The 27815-nt window shown below is 47.7% G+C and overlaps 1 protein-coding gene across 1 annotated transcript in view; it reads left to right on the top strand.

Moving 5' to 3' along the window:
- Positions 1-27815, top strand: part of Lamc2 (laminin subunit gamma 2) — a 64818-nt gene that overhangs the window by 17500 nt on the left and 19503 nt on the right. Inside the window, exons 2-10 of the mRNA XM_021632876.2 lie at positions 2823-3011; positions 11820-11955; positions 16435-16533; positions 18990-19126; positions 21062-21184; positions 22623-22812; positions 25766-25878; positions 26810-27028; positions 27627-27809. Of these exons, the coding sequence (XP_021488551.1) occupies positions 2823-3011; positions 11820-11955; positions 16435-16533; positions 18990-19126; positions 21062-21184; positions 22623-22812; positions 25766-25878; positions 26810-27028; positions 27627-27809 (1389 nt within the window). The remainder of the gene's footprint in view (positions 1-2822; positions 3012-11819; positions 11956-16434; positions 16534-18989; positions 19127-21061; positions 21185-22622; positions 22813-25765; positions 25879-26809; positions 27029-27626; positions 27810-27815) is intronic.

Raw genomic sequence — 27815 nt, 5'->3', positions numbered from 1 at the left:
GCTGGCTTGTTTAGGCCTTGAAGTACCATAGGCAAGTTTGCCTTTTAAATAAAGAGATTGAGAAGTTGGCTTTGGGCCAGGCATGGTGGTGCACACCTTTAATCTCAGCACTTGAGAGGAAGAGGCAGGTGGATCTCTGAGTTCAAGGCCAGCCTGGTCCTCAAAGTGAGTTCCAGGATAGCCAGGGCTACACAAAGAAACCCTGTCTCTAAAATAAACAAAGAAAGAAACAAATAAAATGAGATGAATGAAATAAATGAAAAAGGGAAGTGCGTGTGTGTGTGTGTGTGTGTGTGTGTGTGTGTGTTTTGTTTTGTTTTCCAAGGAAGTACTGGGGATGTAAAAATCCCAGAGAGGTAGACTTAAGACTCTATTCAGAAATGACTTGTGGGCCAGTGAGAGGGCTCAGTGGGTAAAGGCTTCTGCCACCAAGCCTGGCAAGGTGAGTTTGATTCCAGGACTCACATGGTGGAAGGGAAGGACTGACTTCTGTAAGCTGACTTCTGGCCTCCACGTGTGTGTTGTTGAATGTGGCACACACACATACAAATGTATAAAATGATTTGTACAGCCAATGTATGTGGTTGGTGTGTGTGTGTGTGTTTTACTAGACTGAAAGAGACTCCGGAAGAGGCCGTAGAAACCCCTGTACCAGACTAGATTCTTGAGAAGGGGAAGAGATGAAAAGACAGAGGCTTTGCAACCACACAGGCCAGCCATCACATTCTCCTGCTCTGCCACTTAGCTGCCTGTGTACCATAAGGCAAGATGCACGTCGCCTCTCAGCATTCATCTTCCCATCCCCTAGGCTGAGAGAATTAACTGAGTGGATTGCCGGAGCCAGCCGGGCAGAGTCTAACAGTTCTTAGAGTTGGGAGTGAGGATTAAAATTAATAAAATAAACAGACAGCACACAGGAAACTTTTTAAAGGTCCAGACTCGACAGCCACAGCAAAAGGCACAGCAAAAGGCAGGCTGCTTGCAGCAAGCAGTGCCAGCAGCAAATCTCCAGTCTCTGCCTCCTCCTCTGCCTCCTAGTGCTCTCTTCTCCTCAAGCTCCTCCTCCTTCTCACCCCTTCCTGTCCTCTGGCTCCTCCCATTGCACAACATTGTATCTAGTTGCTTTACTTGGGTCCTGTTTACACAAGAGTTGAGACAGGATGCTTGGAGCATCATCTTCAGCCTTCTGCAGTAACTGTCAGCCTGTCTTTTTATTGTAGAGTTTCTAAGCCAGAGTAGAAACATCTCAGAACAATGGTTAATTTGCACAAGGAGCCTGAGGAAGAGGTGTAACCCTCATAAGCTATCCCACCTATTGTCACAAACAAAAGGAGATGGACTTGCAAGTTCTCCTCTGCCATTAGTAAAGGCCTCCAAAAAGCCATCTCTCCGACGAGATTAAAATATCAAAGCAGGCCACTGAGTCATGGCTCCCTACAGCGGATGGATGTAAAGTCCCTAAACAGAGCAGCTTGGGTGTCAAGGTACCTCAGTAGGTAAAGGCACTTACTGCCAAGTTTGAGGACCTGAGTTGGATCCTTGGGTCCTGTGTGGTAGAAGGAGAGGAACTGACGCCCGAATGTGTCCTCTGTCCTTGACACGCATGCGGTAGCATGTGCACATAAAAGCATGAACACCGATGACAAAATTTAAATGAAAAGAAGCAGGGTGGCTCTGGGCTGCTGCTACATATTTAGGGAGCCAACGGGACTGATGAAAATACTACCAGGCCTGCACAGAACAGCTGTTTGGCACATGGGGCGCCCTGGCTGGCTTTATGGTTAGCACTCTGTTTGAATCTTAGTTCCAGACACACCAGAGACAGCTTCAGACTCACCAAGGCTTTGTGTCATACACCGAGGCTACATGGCCAATGAAGACAGTGTGGAAAGGTTTGGCCGCTTTATCGGGTCAAGTTTCCTCACCTTCAAGTGCTGTATTTAATGTTTCTTCTGAGGGAGGAAAAAGAGCTCATGCAAGAGTATTGGCTGGTCCTAATTCAGACGGATGCTCTTAAGACCCATTTCACATTTGTAGAAGAGAAAGCAAGGAGCAAAAGTCAAAGCGATTTGCCCAAAGGGCTGAGGATGAGCCCACAGGGATGGTGCTTGCCTGGTATATATAGAGCTCAGGGTTTGAGTCGAAGAAGCCACATACCCAGAAGGAAAAAGAAATTTCTCAAAGAAATGTTTCTGTTCTTTTGATTTCTAGGCTCATCACTTTTTGTAAGCCACGATTGAAATGTTGTGAGTGTCTACTGTGGGTAGATACTATGTCAGTTAGGGCTGTCATTTAGGCCCCTCCCCTCCATTCACACACAGAGTTGGCTGATGCTGGGTGATGATTTTCTTTGACAACTGGCTTTGGGAGGGACCTACAAGACACGAGTGAGGATGAGAAGGACCTATCCAGATGGTCATGTCAGGCATCAGCACTGACACTGTTGTATGTCTTCCCCAGTGGAGCTGCTAGCGTTGGATGAGAGCCCATGACTGGCTGTTCTTCTTCAGCTTGTTGACTTGTTCTGTTGGTTCAGACAGTGAATTCTCTGCAGATATTCAAATACCATTTTCATATGAAAGCATCACCTAAGCTTTTGGCTTCTTCTTTTGGTGACCCTGAATCCACGTTCCCCAGACAGTGATCACCCCGCACTATGTAACTGCTGCTTTCTTTAGGTGGAAGAAGAGTCTTCATTATTCCCCAATAGCCTGTGCCACTCCTTTCCATTGGCTGGTTTAAGTCAATTATGATACTAACCATCCGGGAGATTGTTCTGATTGTGTTTGTTTCTGACGGTGTCTCTCTTCCTTCTTCCCCAGTCTGTGATTGCAATGGGAAGTCCAGGCAATGTGTCTTTGATCAGGAGCTCCATCGACAGACAGGCAGCGGGTTCCGCTGCCTCAACTGCAACGACAACACTGCCGGAGTTCATTGCGAGAGGTGCCGGGAGGGGTTCTACCGGCAGCGAGACAGAGATCGCTGCCTACCCTGCAACTGCCACTCAAAAGGTAGGTGGGAAGAAGGCAAAGGAAGGAGAGAGAGGAGACAGGGGGAGAGAAGAAGGAAGGACAGAGAGAAGGAAGGGAAAGAGAGAGGAGTGGGAGCAAGCAAGCCGAGAGAGAGAGAGAGAGAGAGAGAGAGAGATGTTTTATAACTGGGTTCTCCCCTCCCCAGACATTAGTCATTTTAGCAACTTCTGTCTGCAAGGAAGTGTTTTTCTTACAGTGGGGGTAATGGAAGGAGCCAGGGTCATCAGAGCCAGCTGGTTTAGTTCTAGCTCAGAGGCTGACATAGTTTGGTTTTGGTACTGAGAATTTAACACAGAGCCTCGTATGTGCTGGGCCAGTGTTCTACCGTGGAGCTATACCCCCTTCAAATGTTTATAATTTTGAGATAAGCCCCTAAGTCCTCTAGGCTGGCCTCACATTCTTGATCTTCCTGCCCAAGGGTTAGCTGGACTTACAGAGAAATGCTACCACACCCCGGAGAGTTAAGTTGTTAACTTTTCTAGGAAGGTAGGTTAACTTTCCTATGGCCCAGGGAGAAAGAAAGTTTGGTCTCTTCACTCCGCCTTTGCTCTGACAAGCCTGGCAGAGGGAGACAGCTGGGTGTGGTGACATCTGCCTATAATCTTAGCACTTGGGAGGTGGAAGCAGGTGGATCAGGAGTTCATATGGGCATCCTCAGACACACAGAGAGTTGCCAAGGCTACATGAGACCCTGCCTCAAAGCCAACCAACCCAACAAAAAGGAATAAAAAGATGGATTGTAAGGACGTGTTTCTGCGACTGTGCTGTGTGCTAGTAGTTCAGAGAACCAACTGAAAAGCTAGAGAAAGACTAGAGCTGTTGACGGTGCTGTTAGCAAGAGCACACACCAGATAGGAAGCTCCTGTCTTGGAGGTGGATTCACAGAATCGCTATTGGTTTTATTAATTCTGTCTGTCTATCTATCTATCTATCTATCTATCTATCTACCTATCTATAAATCTATCATCTATCTTTCTATCATCTATATCTATCTATCTATCATCTATCTATCTATATCTATCTATCTATCTATCATCTATCACTATCTAGCTATCCTTCTATTGATTTTATATCTATCTATGATCTATCTATCATCTATCACTATCTAGCTATCCTTCTATTGATTTTTGGTATCTCCTCCAGTGCTACAGTCCTAAACTTTAGATGTCTGCTGTGCACAGAGATGTCCGCAGTGGGTCTGGTTCATCACGGGTAGACAGGGCATACATATTAGTAAACACATCGGGGGAAGCAGAGGGCTATAGGTTCGCTGAGGATTTTATCGGTGCCTCATTTGTCTAGTACCTTTCCTGGCACTGGTGCATCTTCCTGGTGGAAAGTGTTTAAGAGCCTACTGTGATGCACCCTCAGAGGGAAGAGTCGCAGCGTGGCCCTGCCTCGATGGAGCTTTGTGGAACCCATTCACAGCTGCAGCTGGAAGAATCTGAAAATGAGCAAGTTTAGGGGCAGCCAAGATGAGTTGTTAGTGGAGTGTGTCAGGAACCTTCTAGAAAACTGGAATGACCTGGAGTGATATAGATTTGGGGTCAGTCCCAGGTTCAGCTGGGTTTGCTGTCACAATGTGGTCTGAATCCAGCGTGTTTAGTTATGTGTTTACTTAACCCAACACCCAGAACCTCTTAGATTTATCAGTTCTCATCATGAACCAAAGGACTTTATAAAGAAAAGCAAGAGAAAAATTATTCGATGTTAATGGGTATTTGAGATTCTTGGGGGAGCCAAGATCCCCATAAAACATGCAGCTTTGCTGCACATCACTGGAATGGAGTTGTCCCCACAAAACAGTCAGCGAGAATGTAATCACTGAGGATTTGTCCCCACAAAATAGTCAGAGAGGATGTGAGCCCACAGAGACCCAGCGGGCTCCCCTCCAGAGCTTGGGCAGAATACAAGGTTCTAATTCCAGAGGAGATGCAGAATGAGCCGCTGAGCAGCAAGGGTAAGGAAAGGCTCCTCACTTGTCTCTCTGTATGGTTCCCTCTTGCCAAGCACCGGAAAGTCTGTCTCTTTCTCTGGAGCCATCTGGGACTTCACGGGATCCCGGTGGGAGGTTCAGAGAGACACGTGGTGATTGGCATCTAGCATGATGCTTTTTATGCATCAATTAACTTTCACAGATAACCTGCTGAACGGGGTTTCCATCTCAGAAACGAGGGGAGAAGGGATGGGAATACGCGTGTGTGAGGTGGTGGAGCTGGGGGTGGGGTGCAGAGCAAAGACTTTAGACTAGATTGGCTGACACCGCAGCAGATCGCAGAGGGCTTGGGAGCCGGACAGCCTGGTTCTTTGCTCGCCAGCGTGGCTCCCTCTGAGTCACTCGGGGCACACGGTGTGACCTTACACTGCACCAGTGTCCTCCTCAGATAAAAGGTCACCTGGATATTTGCATAGCACTGTAGTGCGAGAATAATCAAGCGCACGACAGACAAGTTAGTGAAGTGTAGTCAATGATTGATATTCTTACAATGATGGGGGTTGAGGGCCCGATTTCCTGGAACACTGACCTTTTATAAAATGATATCCTAACCAGGTGTGATAGCACAAGCTTGTAATCCCAGCACTTGGGAGGCAAGAGAATCAGGAATTCAAGACCAGTCCCTGTTACATAGCAAGGTCAAGGCTAGCCTGGTTCACATGAAACCCTGTCGACAGAGAAAGAGAGAGAGAGAGAGAGAGAGAGAGAGAGAGAGAGAGAGAATAAAATAATATCCTGGAATGACAGAAGCCTCATTAGTAACCATATATATGATTTAAAATGATTTGTTAACATTTTACTCATTATTAAAAACTCCAGTGTGTACTGAATATCTGCAAGTTTCTTTCTTTTCCTTTTTTTTTTTTTTTTTTTTTTTTTTTTAGAGAGACAGGGTTTCTCTGTGTAACAGAGCCCTGGCTATTCTGGACTCACTTTGTAGACCAGGCTGGCCTCGAACTCACAGAGATTCCACCTGCCTCTGCCTCCTGAGTGCTGGGATTAAAGGCGTGTGCCACTGCACCCGGCTGGAAGTGTCTTTTAACAGTGGAAAAGTTGACCTAGAAAGTTATTCAGTAGCCTGAAGTCTCCCAGGAAGGTACTTCGAGAGCTGCAAATGTAATCTAGGTCTTCTGTCTCCGGCTCTTTCCCATCCCTTACATATGAATGAAAAAACAAACAAAAAACAAAAACAAAAACAAAAAAAGCCCTCAGAATACCGTGTTTAGCTCCGAGGCAGACAGGTGCTCCCCTCCCCCCAAAACCTGGACTTCCTAAGGGCTGACTAATGCTTTCTACTTTCCAAAGCCTTTTCCTAGCCTGGCAGGCTGTGCGTCACACACCCACACTCCCTGCGGAGAGATGAAGAATCCAGAGCTTTAGGGTCCAACTGCCTAGGCTGAGGGATGATGCATTGGTGGGAGAGTCTTTCCACTGCTTGTTGTTCTTAACTATAGCCAGGCTTTGCAGATCACTAACCAGAAACCGGGCCTCAGGAAGGAGCGTTAGAGCCTGAACCTAGAGCCTCGGGCTTGCTGGGCAAGCGCCTTGTCCCTGAACTTTATCCCAATATCTCTTTGGATTGCTGTACTTTGAGACAGGCTCTCATTAAGCGGCCTAGACTGTCCTTCAATTTGCTCTGTAACCCAGCAGGCCTTGGGATTGCAATCCTCCTGCCCCTGCCTCCCAAGTGGGTGGAATTACAGGTCTACTTTAAAGTTAATTTCCTATGTAATTTCATAGCCTCTCAATCAACTGCAAGAGCATTTCCATTCTTAAGTAATTAATTGAAAGAATTTGAAATAGTTTCAAATGCAAAAAAAAAAAAAGTCTTAAAAAAGAAAAAAACTGCCATTATTTCAAGTGTGGTAAATGAAGCCAACAGTTGAATGATGTTCAGTGTAGTTTGGCCTTCATACCAATTTCTCATAAGTTTAGAAGTGAGCTTACTATTTTGCACCTTTGTAGTGTACATGTGTGTGCTCCGTAGTGTGTATATGTGAGGGCGTGTATGTCTGCATGTATGTAGGCACCGGAGCGTGAGGGTTGGTGTGCACGGAATGGAGGCCAGGACTCAATGTCGGTGTCTTCCTTGATTGCTCTCCACTTTATTTCCTGAGCGGGCCCAGTCACTGAAGAGGAACCCGTAGATTCAGCTAGCCTAGCTAGCCAGCCGGCTTGCTCCCAGGGTCACCTGTGAACAGAGTGAGTTCACAAGCAGCGTAACAAGACCTTGTCTCAAGTAAAACAGCATGAAGAGGGCTTGAGATCCAGCTCAGCCTCCCGACCCTGGGATTATGGTCACATGCTGGAGATTCAACCTTTGCTCCCTATGCATGAGCGCTTTATCTGCTGACGTCTCCCAACCAGAAGTGAGCTTATTTTGGGTGATGACTTAGGGGTCCTGGCCACAGTGCTGAGTGGTCATCACTTCCTGTATTCACATATCTAAGTCCTGCTGGCCTTTCACAGATACTTCAAAACGCGCTGTGTGTGCTTGCTTTTTCCTCTCGTGGCACCCATGGCACCCAGGTTCTTGAGCTGTGTGGTCATAAGCATCACTGGGCTTCCTTCATTACTTTTTTGCATATCTATGACACAGTATTACTCAGATTAGCACATTTCAATTCTAGTTTAAAACCACTTTAAATATAAGTGTATATGCATATGTGTGTGTGTGCTTACAATGTTGAGGCTTGAACCCAGGGCCCTGAACGACTGTTCTTCTAGTGAGTCGTAGCGCTTGTTTTTAAACTCTTTTATTTGGGGTTCCTTAAAGGCAGAGGCTTTAAGGAACCCGCCAACCCGCCAACCCTAGGTAGGAGAGGGAAGGTTAGTGGGGGGAGGGGTGCAGGCCTCCTTACTCCTGGGGCTGTTTAGGGTCAGTGAGTTCTTTTGGGAGGGTACATCAATCTCTGTCCTTAGCAAGCGCAGCAAGCAGTCTTCTCTAAGATGCTGCACCATGAAGTGTCTCTCCCAAGTCTCCCCAAACTGCCACACGCCACATGCCACCTTTTCTCTCTCGGGGTTCTCATAGTTGGATCCCTCATGTTTATATTTATGTCCTAGGCCACGCCCCTCTCCATGCTGCATGAGGCAGGTTGTTACCAGCTGGCAAAGACCATGCCTCCAGGGAGGCACTTATCAGCTGTGGACAAACTAAAGTCCCAAACTAAAACCCCACACTTGGGGTTAAAATAAAAACATATTTACATAACATAACATAACTGAGATTTTAAAGAAACCCAAGCTTCCATTACACTGAGCTATATCCCCCCCCCAACACACACACGGAGGGAGGGAGGAAGAGAGGGAGAAGACTCACATAGACACTGTTTTTGGCTAAATCGCTTCTGACACTTCCTGCATCCTCGGATGCACACAGAGACTGTCTACCTGGGCCCTGAGAACACTCCCTGAGAACCCTGGACCAGGGAAGCTGTTCTCCATTGATTCCTTAAAGCCAGTTGTTGACAGTCCCAGAGCCCAGCTTACAATGTAGACACTGGAGCAGGTGTTTGCATCCTCGAGAGGCACTTCAAAAACCCATTGCTGTTGTTTTAGAAACTCCAGAACGTGAATTAAATTAGTCATGTTTGCATCTGGAGACATCAAACAGCCCCACGCCAACTTTGAAGGCCCGAAGGCTGCCTCGGGGGTAAATCAACTAGCACAGCATCAGCGCTGTAACAGTCTATCAGTGCGGTGCTGACTGCAGTTTTTAGCCTCTACTAAACGGGAGGCCCTGGATTAGGCACCTCTCACATATCAGCTCTTAGTCTTACTGCAGCACCACAAGGTACCTGTTTTCAGTTTTCATCCTCATGTAAAAGGAAGCACGTGCAAACAGTTTGCCCAGAGACAAACAGCTAGAAGGGCCCCGTGTTTGGATTGAGATCTGCTGGACTCAACGCTGGGGTTGTTTTCTTCTTCCAAGCCTTGGTTCTCGGCCTTCCGAAGGCTGCGAGCCTTTACCACAGCTCCTCATGTTGTAGTGACCCCCCAACTTCATAGCTGTAATTTTGCTACTGTTTTAAATCATAATGTAAATATCCGATACACAGGACATCTGATATGTGGGACCCCTGCGGGAGTCACAACCCACAGCTTGAGAACCCCTGTTCCGTAGCGATACTCTGTAGGAAGGGTTCTGTGGAGATAGGGTCTCTCAGGCTAATAACAGGTATTGACATGAAAGTTTCAGATAGTGTTTGAGAACGCTGGCATTGAGAAATCGAAGCACAGGGGCACTGGAGGTTTTAACTCAGTGGTAGAACGCTGGCCTGGCACATGCAAAATCTTGACTCCATCCCCAGTACTCTAGGTATAATAACAGAAACAATTACTGCTTCCGGCACATTGAGTGTATGATGTTATAACTTCTCGAAGGCTTGCTAGTCTCCATTTTCCACACTCTTTTGAAAATGTCATGGGATAGATAACATTAGTGCCTCTTTAGAAGAATATTCTAGAGACTAAAATTTGGACTGTTTGGGCCAAGCCTAAGCAAGGTTCTCTTTTCTACCTTGTGATTATTATTTCTCTAAATGTGTGAGGAAGATCTCTTAATTAGTTTACATTTATTCACTTATGGGGTGGGTGGATTGGAGGGGTCTGTTCTCTTACCGTGTTGGCTCCAGGGATCGAACTCAGGTCGTCAGTCTTGATGGCGAACCCCTTTATCCGCTGAGCCCTCTTGCCAGCACAATAACAATCATTGCTGAGAAATGACTGGGGAGTTTTCTGAAGCTGAAAGCATGATTAACATTAATCTGAATGGGATAATGTTTGGAGATTATCAGATCATCCATTTATGTTTAAAAAAAAACACAAATTTTATTACAGAGGGACTTCTGTGTAATGCTATGCACCAGAATTCCAATAGGAATTTTCTTCTTTAGCTCTGTGGTCTGATTACTTTATTTTTCTAAATATTGTGTCTATCTCAGGCTGGCTTCAAACTCCCAATGTAGGTGAGACTGGGATTGAACTTCCGATCCTCCTACCTCAGTGTCCTGATTGCTGCAATAGAGCATTCCAGACTGAAGGAGCAGTCAGGGCAAATGTCTGTGGGGACCAGCACGCATGGAACCATGCTCTGCTGGACCTGAGGGAGCAAGAGGTGATGAGGAGGAAGGCAGGGCCTCGCAGGCCAGGATAATGGAGTTTGCATCTGATTGCTTGTTTCCGGGACTTAAACAAGACGTGATCTGAATAGTATTTTGCAATCATTCCCCATGGTCCTCTGGATGGAGGCCGAAGTGTGTCGAGGCAGAGGGGAGGGGCACATATGGTTTAGGTGAGGGAAGGTGGTGAGGCTCAGTCTGGGGTGGTAACTAAAAGTGGTGAGATTCCATCAGGCTTGATACCCCCGTCCGGAGTCATTCTCTGTGGCCATCTACATGCAACCTCCGAGGACCCACTTATACCTCAGAGCATGTCTGTGGGAAACTGAGTCATTATGATACTGCGTGGAAGCTTACCTCTGAGATCAGCCTCCGTGCCGGCAACAGAAGAACGTGGTCTATGTACATAGTGGAGGTATATTCAGCGCAGGAAGAGTGAGCTTGGGTTATATACAGGGAGATGGGCAGAACTGGAGCTCATATCAGTCCTAATAAGAAGGACACAGAAAGGCAAATATTAAGTTTTCTCTCATACATGGAACCTAGGTTTATATGCATATGTACATATGTATGACATGACTATAAAAGGAGGACTGTTTGGGAGGCGGAAGCAGAGTGGTGGAAGGGAAGAGTTGGGGCAGGTGGGTGAGTGTAATTTGGAATTAATGTGGTCGGAGGCATGACGCTCCTGAACAAGAATGTCATTGTGAGCTGAGGTGTAGCTCAGTTGGTAGAGCGATCGACTAGCATGCATGAGGTCCTTGTTCAGTCCCCAGCACCGCATAAACCAGGTGTGACATTGTACACCTGTAACCCTAGCACCTTTGGGAGCTGCAGGAAGGCCGGGTATCCAAGGCCGTCCTTGGTGATATACTGAATTGTAAGCAAGCTTCATACACATGGAATCCTAACTCCAGGATGTCATTATTAAACTCATCAGTGTACACAATGAATATACACTGTTTAAAAACAAATGAACAAGACTTCTGTAAGGCGGTAACTGCATGTTGGCATTTGGTTGCTAGATACAAGGTAGAAAGTTACTCACTCTAATATGCTGCTATGCCCATTCGTTGAGCTTTCTCCTTGAGTTTTCAAAGTCTTGAACAGGTTTTGAACTCGCTATGTAGACCAGGCAAACTGAACTTGCTGCAGCCGTTTTACTGCAACCTCCAGAGTACAGGGATTATAGGCATGCATCACCAGATTAAAGTACTGTGTGTTCCCTGAAGTCGAGCCGGAGCAAATGTGTAAATAGCAATGTTTTGTGAGTCGCTCTCTTCTCTCTGTGAGGCAGCCATCTTCAGGTGTCAGAATGCCCCATGCTGAGTAGAGGCTCCTTATCAAAGGCAGTGGATAATGCACACCCAGTGGGGCTTGAGCACCCAAGGGGAATCAGTCATTTTTTATTTATTTATTTATTTATTTATTTATTTTTTTTTTATCAGTTACATTTTATTAACTCTGTATCCCAGCCGTGTCCCGATCCCTCATTCCCTCCCAGTCCCTCCCTCCCGAATCAGTCACTTTTTAATGTCTTACAAGTATTTCCTCTTCTCTTCTTCTCCCCACCTTGTGGCTCACAGGTTCTCTCAGTGCTGGATTTCACTTTTTAATGTCTTACAAGTATTTCCTCTTTTCTTCTTCTCCCCACCTTGTGGCTCACAGGTTCTCTCAGTGCTGGATGTGACAACTCCGGACAGTGCAGGTGTAAGCCAGGTGTGACAGGACACAGGTGTGACCGATGCCAGCCAGGCTTCCATACGCTCACTGATGCTGGCTGTACCCGAGACCAGAGACAACTGTAAGCATCTGCCCTGGTTTGACAACTCGGGGTGGGAAGGGTTTGTTGTATCTTTCACTTCCAAGTAACAGTCCAGTCAGTGAGAAAAGTCGGGGCAGGAACTCGAGGCAGGAACATGAAGGCAGGAACACGAAGGCAGGACCTGAAGCAGAGACCATGAAGGAACACTTTCTCGGCTTGTTTTCCAGGTCATAATCAGCTACTTTTCTTATACAGCCCAGACCCACCTGCCTGGGAACGGTATAGCCTACTGTGGGCCAGGCTTTCCTACTTCATCAATTAGGCATCAAGAAAATGTCCCACAGACTCGCCCACAAGCCAATCTGATGGAGAAAATTCAACTCTTCCCACCTCTAAGTTGACAACCAAGATTAGCTGTCCCAGCATCCTTGCTCCACCATTGCTGCTGCCATAGGAACAATGAAACCCACAGGGTACCAAAGACTGTTGAGAATTCTTCACGTGGGGCTGCCTAATTTAATCCTTATACAAACACGGAGCAACTGGGATTGTCACTCATTTTAATAAAAGAGATACTTGAACTGTAAAAATGAAAATGCTCAGGGTTACTGGTGATGATGTGCCCGTTTTGGAGACTCAGAGGTTTGCCACCTGGAAGCATGTATTTGGCCTTCCTTAGCGAACTAGGTAGGAGGGCAGCTGAGTTTTCCATATTCCAATCGGGGACCCATCCGACCTCAGTAAACTTTGTGTGGATCTTTTTATTTTTGTTGCTGTTTTTTTGTTTTGTTTTGCACATTGGCGTTGGACTGCACATATGTCTATGTGAGGGATGGGTCTCCTGGAACAGGAGTTACAGACAGTTGTGAGCTGCCATGTGGGTGCTGGGAATTGAACTTGAGTCCTCTGGAACAGCAGTCAGTGCTCTCTTAACTGCTGAGCCATCATTCCAGCCCCATCTTTTCTGTTTGTTGGTTCCTTTCATCTGAAACATCTGCTTTCCATTCTTGGCTTCTTTTTGGAGGGAAGACAGAGACTATCTTTCTTCAGTGTATACTGTGCATCACAGAGCAATCACAGAGATGCAGAGCTGAGGGGTAGCAAGGGGAGCTTGGTGGTGAAGATGCCTCTGAAGGGTACTGACAGAGGAATTTCTGAAACTGTGGGAAAAGCTAAATAAGCCTCCAGACTTAACCTGCTTCATCTGCTGCTGACAGCCCATCACCTGCCTTCAGGTTCTTCTAGACTTCACCTGCCCTCGCTACTGTGCTTGACTTAGCCCCTAGCTGTTGCTTTTCTAAGACTTGATCTGTTTAGCTACTACTTTTCAAAACTCAACCAGTTCTTATTAATTTTCTAAACTTATCTTGCTCTTCTTTATTGCTTTCCCAGACTTAACTGCTCCTCTTTACTTGCCTAAGTTGCTTCTAAACATCACCCGTCTTTGGAAGGATAGGTAACACCTCTGTATGTGAGGGTTGTTGGGGGTCAGGAGGGCAGCAGCTGACAAACATTCTGACCATGGACTAACTTCCACAGCCTGTCCCCGTACCTCAGCCCGTAAATATCTCCAAAGTCATTTCCACATGTGACTGCCTCCTGAATAAACTCTTCCGTAAAACTCGCCTCTCCAGTGACTGTCATACTGCATAGCAGGCAAAATAAGCTTGATTTGGTAATAACCTGGCATGCGAGCCGAGAGCAAAGTCCAAATAGGATCCTGGCCGGTGGCTCATTGGCTGTTCGCTGGTATTGAAATATTGTTGATGAGTCTAGGCAGCCGTCTGGGCCACTTATCTCGGGGACTGTCCCCAAGCCCTTTCCTGGTCTGGCTCTGTTAATGTTGTATGCTTCACTTCACTTTTGCAGTAGAGGAACTGTCTGTGTTAGGAAGAGGTCTCCTTCAGTGAATGATTTCAGTGAAAGTTTCTCTTTTTGTCTCACTCACTCGCTCTCTGACTTTCATCTGTTTCCATCTCTCTCCTCTTCTACATTCTTCTCCTCTCTCCCTGTTTTTTTTTTTTATTTTTGTTTTCTTATTTTTTTGATGTTGTATATTTTATTGTTTTTGTTGTTGTTTTTTTTTTTTGTTTTGTGACAAGGTCTTGTTGTGTAGCTCAGGCGGGCTTCAACTGATCCCCCTGCCTCAGCCTTCACAGAGCCAGGCTAATAGTCTCAACACCCAGGTTAGAAATTCCCATTTTTTTCTTCTCTCTGGTTAGCCTTCACTGTGAGGGTCCTGGTTTGAGGACATGGACATTAGAAAAAGACTGGAGTATCACCATTCACAAGTCCGCTTGATCCTTTTTAGTTCCTGAAATCTGGTTCTGGCTTCAGCATGGATAACAAGAAATCCCATGCTCCTGGCCAGCTGTTTGCAGCAACGGAAAATGTTAATTCTGTCTCTGCATATAGACCATTGGATCGCAGCCTTCAAACCTGGGTGACCTTAAGCTGTGGATTCATGGAATGGAAAAAGAAGCTAATTATCTCTAATACCAGAGGGCTATGAAATTCTTTAGACTCCAGAGAAAAACAAAATGAAAATAGCCCAGACTTGATGGTATCACTTCCCTAATACCCCTATTACAGTCCCTTGCCCAGATAGGCACATCCTCCTGGCCTTACTGGCACTACCCTAGCTGTTGTCTGGGTTTTCTTTCCTCTGGGCGTTTATATTGAGTACTCTCTTCTAGCCTTCCCTGACCTTTTTAGATAATTTTCTCATCGATTTCCTGGTTCCCACACTCTAGCCACAGCCCCTGCTTCAAAGGAATCAGGGTGCCTAGCGTTCATCCCTTTTCCTAGAAAGCTCTGAAGCCCTTCAGGGGCCTCATGCATCACTGCAGCTCCTCTGGTGCCTCCCCCGCCCCCCCCCCCCCCCCCCGCACATTAGGACTCTGCTTTTATTTTGGCTCTGTCCTGTGCTAAGAGCATCTCTGTGTTCCTCTCACTGGAGCTTTGTCTTGTTCATGGCTGGGTGCAGTGCCTGGAGGTGAGGAGGGGGAAGGGGCACTTAGGGGTGTTTCAGCAAGGCTGTGGCTGCCATTATATACCACTGCTGTGGCTGTTCCTCTATCTGACCACCTTGAAACCCCAAGAATCAGACTGGTTCCTATTTCTCGTTGAATCCCTGGCTTTTAGAGCAGTAGACACTGAGAATGTGTTTGCCGGTTGGCCCAGATAAGCACTTCGGAGGAAGCACAGTACAGACACAAAGGAGGCCGTGGGAACCGAAAGACAGAGACTGGGAAAAGGATTCTGGATGTGGGCCTGGCTGGATCTAGCATTGGTTGGATGGGGAGTGTGAAGGTGAAGAAGTCAAGCAGGCTTTCAGGTTTGGACAGGATTCGATGGGGTCATAGGACAGGCAGAGGGGAACATTGTTCATTCGTTCTCCATTATAAGGTCTTTGAGGAGGCGGAGCGGAGTTTGGTTAGGAGGGAAGAGCTAACAACTTTGGTTTTAGAGTGATGAGGTAGATACGTGAGTGTGTGCCAAAAGGAGAGATGGAAAACAGTGCAAGTCATGAGACAGGATTAAATGACTGCACCAATGCCTCTGGTCAGTGTCTCACTACCAAGGAAAACAAAAGCCAACGGAAACCCAACAATTGCACTCTTAGGTATGCATGCGCGATAGATGAAAAATCTGTAATGTGCACAAAGCCCTGTGAGCTGAAGTTCATGGAAATGTCATTCGTTGTAGCTAAGACCTGGAAACAAACGAAACAGACATATCAGCTAATGACTAGATAAACAAACTATGGCAAATCCACACAGTGAGGTTTAACTCAGCCATCAGAAAGAAAATGGGCTCCATGAAATGACATGGGCAGACCCTGAAAATTTAGGACATAGGAAATAAGTCAGTCACAAATGGCCACATATGGTATGATTTCAATTACAGAAAACATCTGGAGTAGGGCAAAGGTCCATAAGTGGCCACATTCGGCTGGGGGTGAGAGTGAAAGGGAGGAACTGCATGGCTCTTTCAGGAGCAGTGAAAATGTCTGGGATCTGTTCTTTGCGCTGACGGCCAACTTTGAGAACTGATTACAGACCAGTGAACTGTTTACAACACACGGCTGAATCCCATGGCATATGAGTTCTATCTCAATAGAGGCCCTTACCGAAAGGAAGAACCTGAAAATAGTGCAATCACAAGGAGATGGACTCCACCATCCTAAAAGATTTTATTGAGTTAGACTGTATAGAAAGAAATTATATATCTGTTACTAAACAATTTAGTAATGAACTTGGCTTGTGCTCTGGCACGATCTTCTCATTCCAGGTAGGTAGCAATGGGTTCATCATTGGCCGCTGCCCCACTGGCTTACATAATTGAGTTGTTAAAGCCATGAAGGGTTCAGCACGGATGTGACTGCTGGAGAAGCTCCCTGAAGAAGGGCATCGCCAGTGGGATACCACACCCTCGGGACAGCTGACTTCTGTGTGTACGACCATGAGGCATGGAAACCTGCTCCTAACTTTCTTTCTCCCTCTTTCTTTCCCCCAGAGAGTCCAAGTGTGACTGCGACCCAGCTGGCATCGCTGGACCCTGTGATTCCGGCCGCTGTGTCTGCAAGGCAGCTGTCACTGGAGCTCGCTGTGATAGGTCTGTGGGCTTTCGAGAGAATGCCCTGGCACTTGGCATAAGGATTAATCCAACAAGTCCAATTATGGAAAGTGGATTCTGAACAAATGTTAAAGACATCTTATTTGCTGTCCTCAAAGGCTGAGTTTAAAACAAAACAAAACCAACCAACCAAGGACTGAGCTTCGTTGCAGTCCATTCCCTACTTTGGGTCCCTTTCTCTTCACTGTAGCGGAGGCAGAGGGCCCCAGAGAGTCCCCTTGCCAGCTGGCTGGGACTCCCAGGTGCTTGGATGCAAGGTGGTATGCAATAATGAGGTCATGTGACTGAAGTGGGTCTTGGGAAACGCCTGGCCTAATTAAACAAGTCGAGGAAAAACCTTGTAACTGGGACTATGGCAGCATATGGCCATATAGAACCATCCTGTACCGAAAAGGAACCTCCCCAGGGAGGGGATGGCAGTGACATGTACACACATGAGCTGGGCACCACGTCAGAGCCCTTTGGGCCTGGGCCATGTTGGGGCAGGTGGAGTAGCGAGGAGCCATTTGCCCTCAGTTGCTGCCCTCTGGACATCCCTTGAGTACATCCCTGTGTTCCGGCTAAAGGCTCCTCTCCCCGGAGATGGCTGTGAGCAGAGGGGCTACGAGGGTGGCCTCACAGCTCAAAGCCTCCTTCTCAATTCCTTAAAAGAAAGCAAGCGTTTTCCTGGCGCCCCGCCAAACACTTCTACCTGGGCGGAGGAAGTGCCAAATGCATTCCCAGCTTGTGTTTTCGGGTTGGTTTATTTTTTTTTTCCCCTCCTGCTGAAGAGGGAGTTAGAAATAAATAGCTTGAGTGTTAGGAAAGCAGCCACTTTTTTTTTTTAACAGCTCTTGTGCACATGCTGGAGGGAGGGACGCTGGACAGATGTCTCACTAGTTAAGACTGCTCACTACTCTTCCACAGGGTCCCACCTGGCTTCCCTGCATCCTCGTCCAGAGGCTCACAGCTGCCTGAAACTCATACTCCAGGGGCTCCAGTGCCCACCTACACATGGTTTTTCTTTTTTAAGAAAACATTTTGCAGCAAGGGGTGGGGGAGCAGAGGCAAACTGAGACAAGGGACTTGCTCTCTAATAGAGGGTGGCCTAGAACTCATTACTTAGCCGGGCTAGCATTGAAGTCATTGCAGTCCTCCTGCCTCATCCTCCCAAAGGCTAGGATTACACCACTTCCTGCTTGAAAGTATGTTTATTTTCTGTTTGTTTTTTTTTACTGTTTTAAGAGGGGGGGTTAGAACTTGCAGTAGCAGAGAGTGACCTTGAACTTCTGATCCTCCTGCCTCTATTTCCCAAGTCCTGGGATTACAGACATGTGCCACTAAATCTGTCCTTGGAAGCCCTTTTAAATCTAAAATATGAAATGAAATATAAGCAGCTATATAAAGCAACAATTGCCATCACCACAATTTGTAAATCTCTGCTAAGAATATGCTGTCCCGATAGCACTGGTTGGTAGCGGTGATCCTCGCTGGCCTGCAGGCTAATGGTCTTTGCTTTTCTTCATCATTAGTTATTCTCCAGCATCCTAAGGTGGTCTTCCAATTTCACATGTTTCCTTTCCGTCCTTCATCCTTCCTTCTCCGTAGGTTTGAATCTTGCCTCAGCCCTTCTGTCCTCCTCATCTAAGAGCATCAGAAGTAATTCCTATCTCATAGGCTTCAGGGGAGATTAAATGAAAGAATGGACATACGGTGCCTGGAGCAAGCCAGTGCTCGGTAAACAGTCACGGGGGCTGTTCTTGTTCCATGTGGAGAAAACAGGACTCTTCTTCCCTGAAGCCTCTACAGCTCAGCCTTGCCTGGCAGTTGTCCAAAGAGAAGCTGCCTGAGGGCTTGGACTGGGAGCAGGGGTGGAATGCCAGCCTACAGTTGGCTGTTCTAGGGCATTTCTAGGCTTCTTTTTCATCTGTTTTATGTCCTTACTGGCTTTTTCCTCCATGGGCCAGGACTAGGCTATGATGAAAAGGATGCTATTAAATACTCAAAGGTCTTGGGACAGTTGAATAGGGGCTGAGGTAAGAGCCTTGCTTTCTGGTCCCCACTTCCTTCCATTAAATACTTGCTCCAGGGTAGGTCTGCTCTGCGTAATCTTGTCAGGTCTCCCTCTGTACCCCCCATCCACCTCCATCCATTACCAAGAAAGGGTCGTTCATCAAGTTTCCAGACTGCGAAGGTTCTAGTGAAGGCAGAGAGAGAGTGAACACTTTCATTTGTGTGTGTGTGTGTGTGTGTGTGTGTGTGTGTGTGTGTGTTTGGGTTGGGGTTGTAATTGCCCCTCTGGTGGTCTGGAATGGAGGTGGCATGTGAACCCTGCCTCTGGGAATTAATGATGCCAAGCAGGAGAGAACACAGGAAGAAGCAGAATCAGCTGTGGTATTCTCTACAGAGTAGGAAATAGCCATAGCGTTGTCCTGACTTCTACAATTCTGCTGCAGGTGCCGACCAGGCTACTATCATCTGGACAGGGCAAACCCTGAGGGGTGTACCCAGTGTTTCTGCTACGGGCACTCAGCCAGCTGCCACAGCTCTGCAGACTTCAGTGTCCACAAGATCACTTCAACTTTCTATCAGGGTAAAGTATCTCAACACAGGGCTTTGCTTTTTTTTTTAAGCATTGTACAAGGACCAGTGGCTTGTGTTTGCTGACAGTGGCTTTCCTGCTCACAGGATAGCTTCTCAAGTGATCATTAGCAATTCTCTTATTGGTGTTTGTTTGTTGAGACAGGCAGAGTTCAGACTGGCCTTGAACTCTACGTGCAGCAGAGGACAACCTTGAACTTGTGATCTTCCTGCTTCTACCTCCCAGGTTCCTGGAATTACAAAGCTGTGCCTTCACACGCAGCTCGGTTCTGTGCCGGAGAAACCCCAGACCCAGGGCATGCTAGGCACCTTACCAACTGAGCTACATCTCTAGCCATCTTGAATTGTTTTTTAATGTGCATTATTTTGTTGGGATAAGAGAAACCATATGTCTTGAAAAATTACAGCTGAACAGCATAGAAGTAACTTAAAAATAACTACAAAGAGACCAGCTATTTATATCCCTGTATTTCCCACCCATAATATTTCTAAACTTTAAAGAATCATTCATGTGGAAGAGGAGTTTATAAGAACATCCCGGAATCCACATTCACTAATAATATCACATTCACATACATTGAGTTTATATATCTCCTGTAAAAGCAACTTCTATTCTTCTGAGGTAATTATTGCCTCTGAGGCTTACTGCCTCTGTCTACTAACTTAGGCCTTGTCCTGGAAGTTTCTAGCCTCCATACAATCTAATCTAGGCCTAGAATGTTTTCAGCCTCTGACACTGCTGAAAAAGCTCACTCTTTCTAGTTCTTTCTGAAGTCTGACCGGCTGGCTCAACTCATCTGTTTGGCTCACAACTCCTCTCCAAGCTGACTGATTCAAACTGTCTTCTCTCAGCTTCTGGCTGAGTTGCTCTGCTTGGCCTCATGCTAATTTTGGCAATGTATTCTAATCTTTTGGTTCCTTCTCATTCTCTGGCTCGTTCTGTCTTTAGCTGTGTCTAGTTTGTTCTTTCTGCATCTTGTCTCTGTAAAACTGTCCTGGTAAAAACTGCCTCTGAGTTCCACAAACTGAACTGTCACAGATTCAGCTCCATTGCACTGCCTCTCAACTCCCTGACTCACAGAACTACATGAACTTAACTCAGAAATCTGTCTCCTGGGTGCTGGGATTGAAGGCATGTACCATCACACCTGGACCCAAGCTTTTGTTTACCTGAAAATTGCTCTATACCCAGCTGGCCTTGACTCAGAAACCCGCTTACCTCTGTCTCCTGGGATTAAAGGCATGTTCCAGCCAAATGACACAGACCTAGAAGGTCTTTGGATGTGATCTTTTCCCAGAGTAGCCATGTTCTGAATTAAAATTCCTCTACCATCTCCTTAGGTAGCTTGCTTCAGAACACTGTAAAAATATTGGAAATTAATATTATTTCAGCTTGTTTGAGTTTCTGTCTCACCTCATTAAAGCCAGATCTTGTTTTTGTAAGTATGATAAAAAGACATATCACAAGCAGGTGAAAACAAGCCTGGAATCATAAGCCTTAATCATAGGAGTCCAAAGATAAGAGCCAGCCAAGGATAAGGCAAAGGGCCAGTGATAGAGCTCAGGAGTGAAAATGCATTTGCCACTAAGCCTGAGGTCTTGAGTTGGATTCTTGGGACCCTTGTAGTGGGTGAAAAGGACTTTTACAAGCTGTCCTCCAACCTTCGCACATACACACACCACATGAAATAAATACAAATTATATAATATATTATAATTATATATATTATATTTAAAAGCCAAAGCAGCTGTGAAGAAGAGCTGGTGGATAGAAATGAGTGGGGAATTCTGAAAACTGTAAAAGAATGCAAACATGCTGAGAAAACCCCCTTTCCACTCTTTCTAGGACTTTTTGGCCGGCAGGTCTTGCCTTGCTTATTTCAGGGGCCGAGGGGAGATGGCTCAGAGTGGTGTCCTTGTCTTGCAGATGCTGATGGCTGGAAAGCAGTTCAGAGGAACGGGGCTCCTGCAAAGCTCCACTGGTCGCCTCGCCACCAGGACGTGTTCAGTTCTGCCCGAAGATCGGACCCGGTCTTTTTTGTGGCCCCTGGTACGTGAGGGGTGATTTCTATGGAAGCCAGACTATAGGTCTGCAAAGCTAGCATAGAAAACTGAGTTGAAAATTGTGGTGCGGAATCTGCCCCCTCCCCGGAGCTGCAGCTCCAGTGGGCAGCGGGAGCTTAGGCCCGATTTGATAAGTCACCGTGCCCTGATACTGCAGCCCAGGCATCCTGGATGTCGGCCCCAGCTGGGTGTGTAACACCCCCGCCCATGCCTGTTAGCCAAAGGAGCGGTTTCTAGATTTCCCATCAGGGCATGAAATCAGATGGAAGAGCAGAAACAAAACATGTCTTTTTGAAAAGCTAAAAGCTTTAATGTGTGTGTATGGATGTGTCTGCGTGTGGAAATGCACACACGTGTGCAGGTTCCCTCAGAGGCCAGAAGAGGGTGCAGCTGGAGCTGGAGCTGTCTGTAGTTGTGAGCCAGAGTGTGTGTGCTGGGAGGCAGAACTCCATTCCCCTGCAAGAGCTGGGAGCACTCTTTAACTCCAACCACGAGGCACGTGTTAAAGCTTTAAAAATAATTGCCAGCTTTCTGAGCGGCAAAGGTCCGGCTGGGATTCGAATCCGAGTTCCTACCTCTTAGCTAATGAGCGCTTTCCAAGCAAGTTCTTTTAGTGTCTCTGAACTCCAGTCCTTTCAGCTAGTAACTACAGCGGGCCTGCTGACCCATCCAGTGTGTGCTGGGGAGCTGGGGCAATCAATAGCTTACTCCGTGAAGTGTTGCAGTGCGCGCATGGCCCGAATCTGAAGGCTAAGCACTCAACACGCGGCGCTGGCCATAGCAACGCTGGCCATAGCAACGCTGGCCATAGCGGCACGCACCCGTAACCCCAGCACTAGGACAGCGCGGACACGAGACTCCCTGGGCCTGGCTAGCAGGAGACGTTGGCCAAATTTGTGAGTTCCAAGTTTAGTGAGAGACCACATTTCAAAAACTAAAGGCGGGACATGACTGAGGAAGACACTCAACTTCCATATCCGGTCTCCGCATGCCTGTTCACATGTGCGCGCACACTGGTGCTCATCTGTGCACACATACGCTCACACACATGAACGCATACAAACAAATATGATGTCTGCTAAGCGGTCTCCAAAGTAAAACAACAAAACAAAACAAAACCACTCATATATAACAAACAGCACTCTCGTGGGATCACCTTGGATCATTGTACTTCAGCCTCTCTGTAATGGCCACGTCATGAGTCATCTAATAGGTAGAAATGTCTCATGATGCTCTTTTTCCCAGCCGAAATATCACACCCACGGCCCCTGTGTTCTGACTCTCCTGGCGGGGTGATCTGGGATAGAAGGGTGGGTGGGTCACGTGGGACTCTCACAGAAATCGACAACACTAATTTAGTTTGTTCATGGATTGGCCCTCCCAGAATACCACTGATCATTTGTTTTTTTAAATCTATTTCCTAGGCAAATTTCTTGGTAATCAGCAAGTGAGTTATGGGCAGAGCCTGTCTTTTGACTACCGAGTAGACAGAGGAGGCAGGCACCCGTCGGCTTACGATGTAATCCTGGAAGGCGCTGGTCTACAGATCCGAGCTCCTCTGATGCCGCTTGGCAAGACGCTTCCCTGTGGAATCACAAAGACTTACACGTTCAGGTAAGAAAAGAGGCCTCAAGCACACCCCAGGGCGAGCCGGGAGCTGTTTGTTCTGCGTCCATCCAGGCATGCATGCCGTCAGTAAGCTGTTCTGGACCACATGACTGACAAGGCATGGTGGCACCTGTAGACTCAGGATGCGGTTCCTTCCCCCTGGTAGCTGGCAGGACTGTGGGCATGGGGAGGAAATGATGACAGAGCAGCACCTAGGGTGACTGAGGTGACAGGGTGGACACAGGTGTTCTGATCACAGGCTGCGCGTACAGCTGCCCTGGGATGCTGGACAGAGGTGTCCCGAGATGAGGCAAGTGTGGAGAGAGCAGTCTTGAAGGAAAGGAAGAGGAAAAGGGTAGCAGGCAGAGGAAACGTGCTTGGAATTACCCGTACTTGAATGTGAGTGGGACAGGAAGCAGGATGACAAGAATGGCGAGGACAGTGTGTCAGAGAAACTGCTGTAGCTGATGTTGTAGAGACTGGATAAATCCTGTAGAAAGTGGCTTCGGGATGGTGTGTTCAGAGCGGCAGGGGAAGGAAGCCGTGCCCACTCAGTGGAATAAGATCTTGGTCCTCCAAGAGCTTGTGACCTGGTGAGACAGGTAACACAGCTCAAAGCAAGTACACACAGAGATGCCCTGTGTCCTCAGAGCCCAGAAAAGCTGTTGGATCCCCTGGAACTGAAGGTAGATGGTTGTGAGCCACCGTGTGGATGCTGGGAACCAAACCTAGGTCCTCTTAACCACTGAGCCATCTCCCCAGCCCCACAGAAGGTGTTTTGCTGGACCATAGCGTGTAGAAGGTGTCCTCTGACCTCTGCATGTGCCCTGTGACATGAGCTGCCCCCCCATGCACACACACATGCAATAATAATTACAGTTTGTAAAATTTATTTTCAACTGTGTATATTTGTGTGTGTGTAAGGGGGTGTGCACTTGTGAGTCTAAAAGGGGGTGTTGGAACCCCTGGAGTTAGAGTCAAGGCAACTCTGAGCTGCCCCATATGTGTGCTGGGAACCAAATTCTGGTCCTGTGCAGGAGCAGTACACGCTGAGCCATCTCTCCAGCCCCAATTATAAACGTATGTGGTGTCACCTGCACCAGGATGGCCGGAACTCAGAGAGCTGCCTGTTTGTGCCCTCTCACTGCCTAGCATAATTGCTTTAAAAAGCCTGTACGTGTGTAGATGTGTGACGTGTATGCACACTTATGTATGTGGGTGTGTCTGTAGGTATATGATGTGTATGCACATTTGTGTATATGAGTGTGTGTGTGTAGGTGTCTGATGTGTGTGCACATTTGTGTGTGTGTGTGTAGGTGTGTAATATGTCTGCATATTTGTGTGTGTGCATGTGCGGTTTGGAGGGCCACCTCGGGCTGGCAGTCCTCGCCTGAGACACGCCCTCTTTGCCGTTTGCAGTGACATACAATCACCGTCTGGCCACAAGAGCACTGTGATTACAGGCGTGTGCTACTGCGCTCAACTTCACATGAGTTCTGAGGGTCCGCAGCCCTGGGTAGAGTCCTTAGCCACAGCAGCAGAAGGCACTCACAGCCATCAGTGAGGGAGCTCGGGGCCAACCTGAAGTAAGACCAGTGGGCCCAGAGAGAGGCAGACCCACAGCGCACACTCAAGCTAGGCCCTTGAATAACCGCTGCTTGTTCTGATGCTCTGTCCACACCCTTCCTGACTGGACTCTCATGTCTTTGCTTGGTGAATTTATTCTTCGGGGTTTGGCTTACACACTTTCCTTGTATGAGCTCTCCGAACCCCAGGCAACGCCTCAGACATGTCACATGCTTCTGTGGTGTCCTGTTTGCGAACTGCTGACAGCACTTACGGCGTCTCGGTGTTACCATTCGCCCAGACTCCTTGGCTGAGTGTTAAGCAGCTCCGCCTCGTTTTCCTGCCCTCCAGTCCCACTATTTCTTGACCGAGCCGGGGGCACAGTCAACTTTGATTTTCTGTTCCTTTCACTGATTCACTCATCTCTTGTACTGGGATTGAATACAGGGCTTCCCAGGTCAGGCAAATGCTCCACCACTGACTTGCATCCCCAGCCCTGCAGGGTTTTTCTTACAGTCGGTGTCGAGTAAGAAGGAATGCGAAGGTTACCGCACCTACGCTAGGTAAAGGCACGTAGGCATTCCAATGGCAGACGCGGCTCAGTGACAGGGCCCTTGGCTCCTGTGTGTGAGTCCCCCGGAACTCACAGGAGGACTCGGGGAAGGCATGTATATACTCAGACGGGTGGAGAGAATCAGTGAAATGTGCTCAGGTGACAAGTGGATCAGTTAAGAACAAAACTAAGTGTAGCTCTTTGTCTTGTTTCCCGCCACTTTGGGGGTTCTTCTGACTGTCTCCTGACAGTGTCTCCTCTGGCCTGCTCTTCTAGCTCCACTCAATCTCCTTTCTTTCTGCAGCAGCTGTCTTCTCCACCCTACTCATCAGCCACCTTGACCCTACTCCAATCCTACCCCATCTCTCTCAGCCTCTGCTGGCATTTAAAAAAAAAAAAAAAAAATATATATATATATATATATATATATATATATATCCTCTCCTGTTCCCAGAAGTTGAATAAGCAAGTGGCGATCTTTTAAAGGGCCAGGCACACAAAATAAATCATGCTACCAGCAAGAATGAACGGCAACCCTTGGGGGCCAGCACTTGGGGAGGTCAAATGTGTTTATTCTTGGGTTATGCTATAGCTAAAAACACAGCGTGTCTGAGGGCTTGGGACCAGCTTTTCCAGTGACCCCCAGAAATACACACAGTAGCACACGGCTTCCTGTGGAAGGGAGAAAACTCCAAGCTTCCGTCTCCAGGGAGTCTTCCTCCAAGCGCGGCTGCCAAAGCTTGACTGTTCTCACGTTCTCAGGCATAACTTGCTATCAGGTAGCGCTGTGGCATGACTTGGATTTGTAAGCATTGAAAAAAAAAATGTTCAATTGTGCAGATTAAATGAACACCCAAGCAGTCAGTGGAGCCCCCAGCTGAGCTACTTTGAGTATCGGAGGCTGCTGCGGAACCTCACGGCCCTCCTGATCCGAGCTACGTACGGAGAGTACAGTAAGTGACTGCGAGAGAGCCAGAGACCTCATCCCTGGCTTTAGAGCTTCACCTGCCTCAGCACTCTGGGGATGGCCGCAGGCTCCAGTCAGGGAGATGGGTTTTCACTCAGTGATCCCTCGTCTGAGTTTTATTTTCCTTTTTCCTAAAAGGAATGTTTCTGTGGAGAAAGGTCAGTTCTCACGAAGGTCGGATGATGCTTCTGTGTTGAGAGTTCCTTCAGTTAGTGTACGTAGAGGGGACGATCTACAGCTAATGACCGCATTTCCTCAGCTCAGAGAAGGCATCACCACAGCCCTGTTTATCCCTCGAGTTGTTAGGCTCATGGCTACCGTGTTTGGACATGTCTTCTGTTAATTCCCTTTCTAGCTGGGCCTTCTAATCCCACCTGCAGTTATTTAAAGAGAAGTTCTTTACACTCCTGAACAGTATGTCTGAGGAAGCGTGGCTGACCTGCCATGTCCTTGTCCCCAGTGCCACAGAGACAGCGAGGAGCAGGGAGGGTGGCATTGAAATGTTACCATTTTCCAGGTAGATGACATCAGGTTGTGTCCCATTGAATTCTCACAACACACTAAGGGGCTAGATAGTACTATCACTTCTCTTCTAAACTGAGGATATAAAGTCTGGAGAGGTCAAGGAATTTGCCAATTTCACGCAGCTAATGTGGGTCCAGCCGCAATTTAGATCCTAATTTTCCCGACTCCAGAGTTACAGACACCGACTGCTCTAACTGTCCATGTGTGGACGCCACCTAGAGAGAGAAAATAAAACCCTGACTGGCCTTGAACTCATAAAGGTTGGCCTTGAGTTTGCAAAGGTTCTCCTGTGTCACCCTCGAAGTGTGCTGGGACTATAGGCCTTGGGCCAGCCACCACTCTCAATTGTGGTTTTAGACCTTGCCACGTCTAATGTCTGCTTTCTGTTGCAGGCACGGGGTACATTGACAACGTGACCCTGATCTCAGCCCGCCCTGTCTCTGGGGCCCCAGCACCCTGGGTTGAACACTGTGTATGCCCTGCTGGCTACAAGGGACAGTTCTGCCAAGATTGCGCCTCTGGCTACAAAAGAGATTCAGCGAGACTGGGGCCTTTTGGCTCCTGTATTCCCTGTAACTGCCAAGGAGGCGGGGCCTGCGATCCAGACACGGGTGAGTGGAATGACACCTGGACCAGGTGTCTGGGGGTAGAGGCAGGCGAGTGGGTCTCCTGCAGAAGCAAGGGCTGAGGAAGAAATCCCATGCCTGAATTCACCTAGGAGACGGGAGAAGAAGGGGGAGCGTGGGACCGAGGTCAAGGGAGACAGACTTGGTGACAGTATATACATGACCCCTTTCATTACGGGAATTCCATGGGTTTGAGAGAAAAAGGTGCCCGGTTACAGGAAATGACTGTCATGTTCAGCGCAAGGTGGGGGGGATTGGTGTCGAGTTTCGGGAACTGTGTGGGGAGATCAAAGGCAAATCAGGGTCTCAATGAGGGGGCCGGCAAGTGGTGTGAGCGTGAGGGACAGGGGAACGGTGCTATGCCATGGATGGTGAGAATGTGTGTGTGTCTACTGAATGCAGGGGTTCCGGTGACACCCAAGGTGGTGGCCGTGTTTATGTTTAATTCAAGGGTGGAGATGAACTCCAGGGTTCAGGCGCCGGGGGAAGCGTTGGGAAGACCCTATAGTCTCGTCCCCATGTTGCATCCATGCTGAAGGAAACATGCTGTCTGACTCTGCCATTTCTCTCTCCTACCCTCCAGGAGATTGCTACTCGGGGGATGAGAACCCTGACATTGAGTGTGCTGACTGTCCCATTGGTTTCTACAACGACCCACACGACCCCCGCAGCTGCAAGCCGTGCCCCTGCCACAATGGGTTCAGCTGCTCAGTGATGCCTGAGACGGAGGAGGTGGTGTGCAACAATTGCCCCCCTGGGGTCACAGGTCAGG

Source organism: Meriones unguiculatus, chromosome 11, assembly GCF_030254825.1.
Source record: "Meriones unguiculatus strain TT.TT164.6M chromosome 11, Bangor_MerUng_6.1, whole genome shotgun sequence".
Lineage (NCBI taxonomy): Eukaryota > Metazoa > Chordata > Mammalia > Rodentia > Muridae > Meriones > Meriones unguiculatus.
Note: the sequence above shows the minus strand (reverse complement) of the source record. Positions and strands in the feature narration are given on the sequence as shown.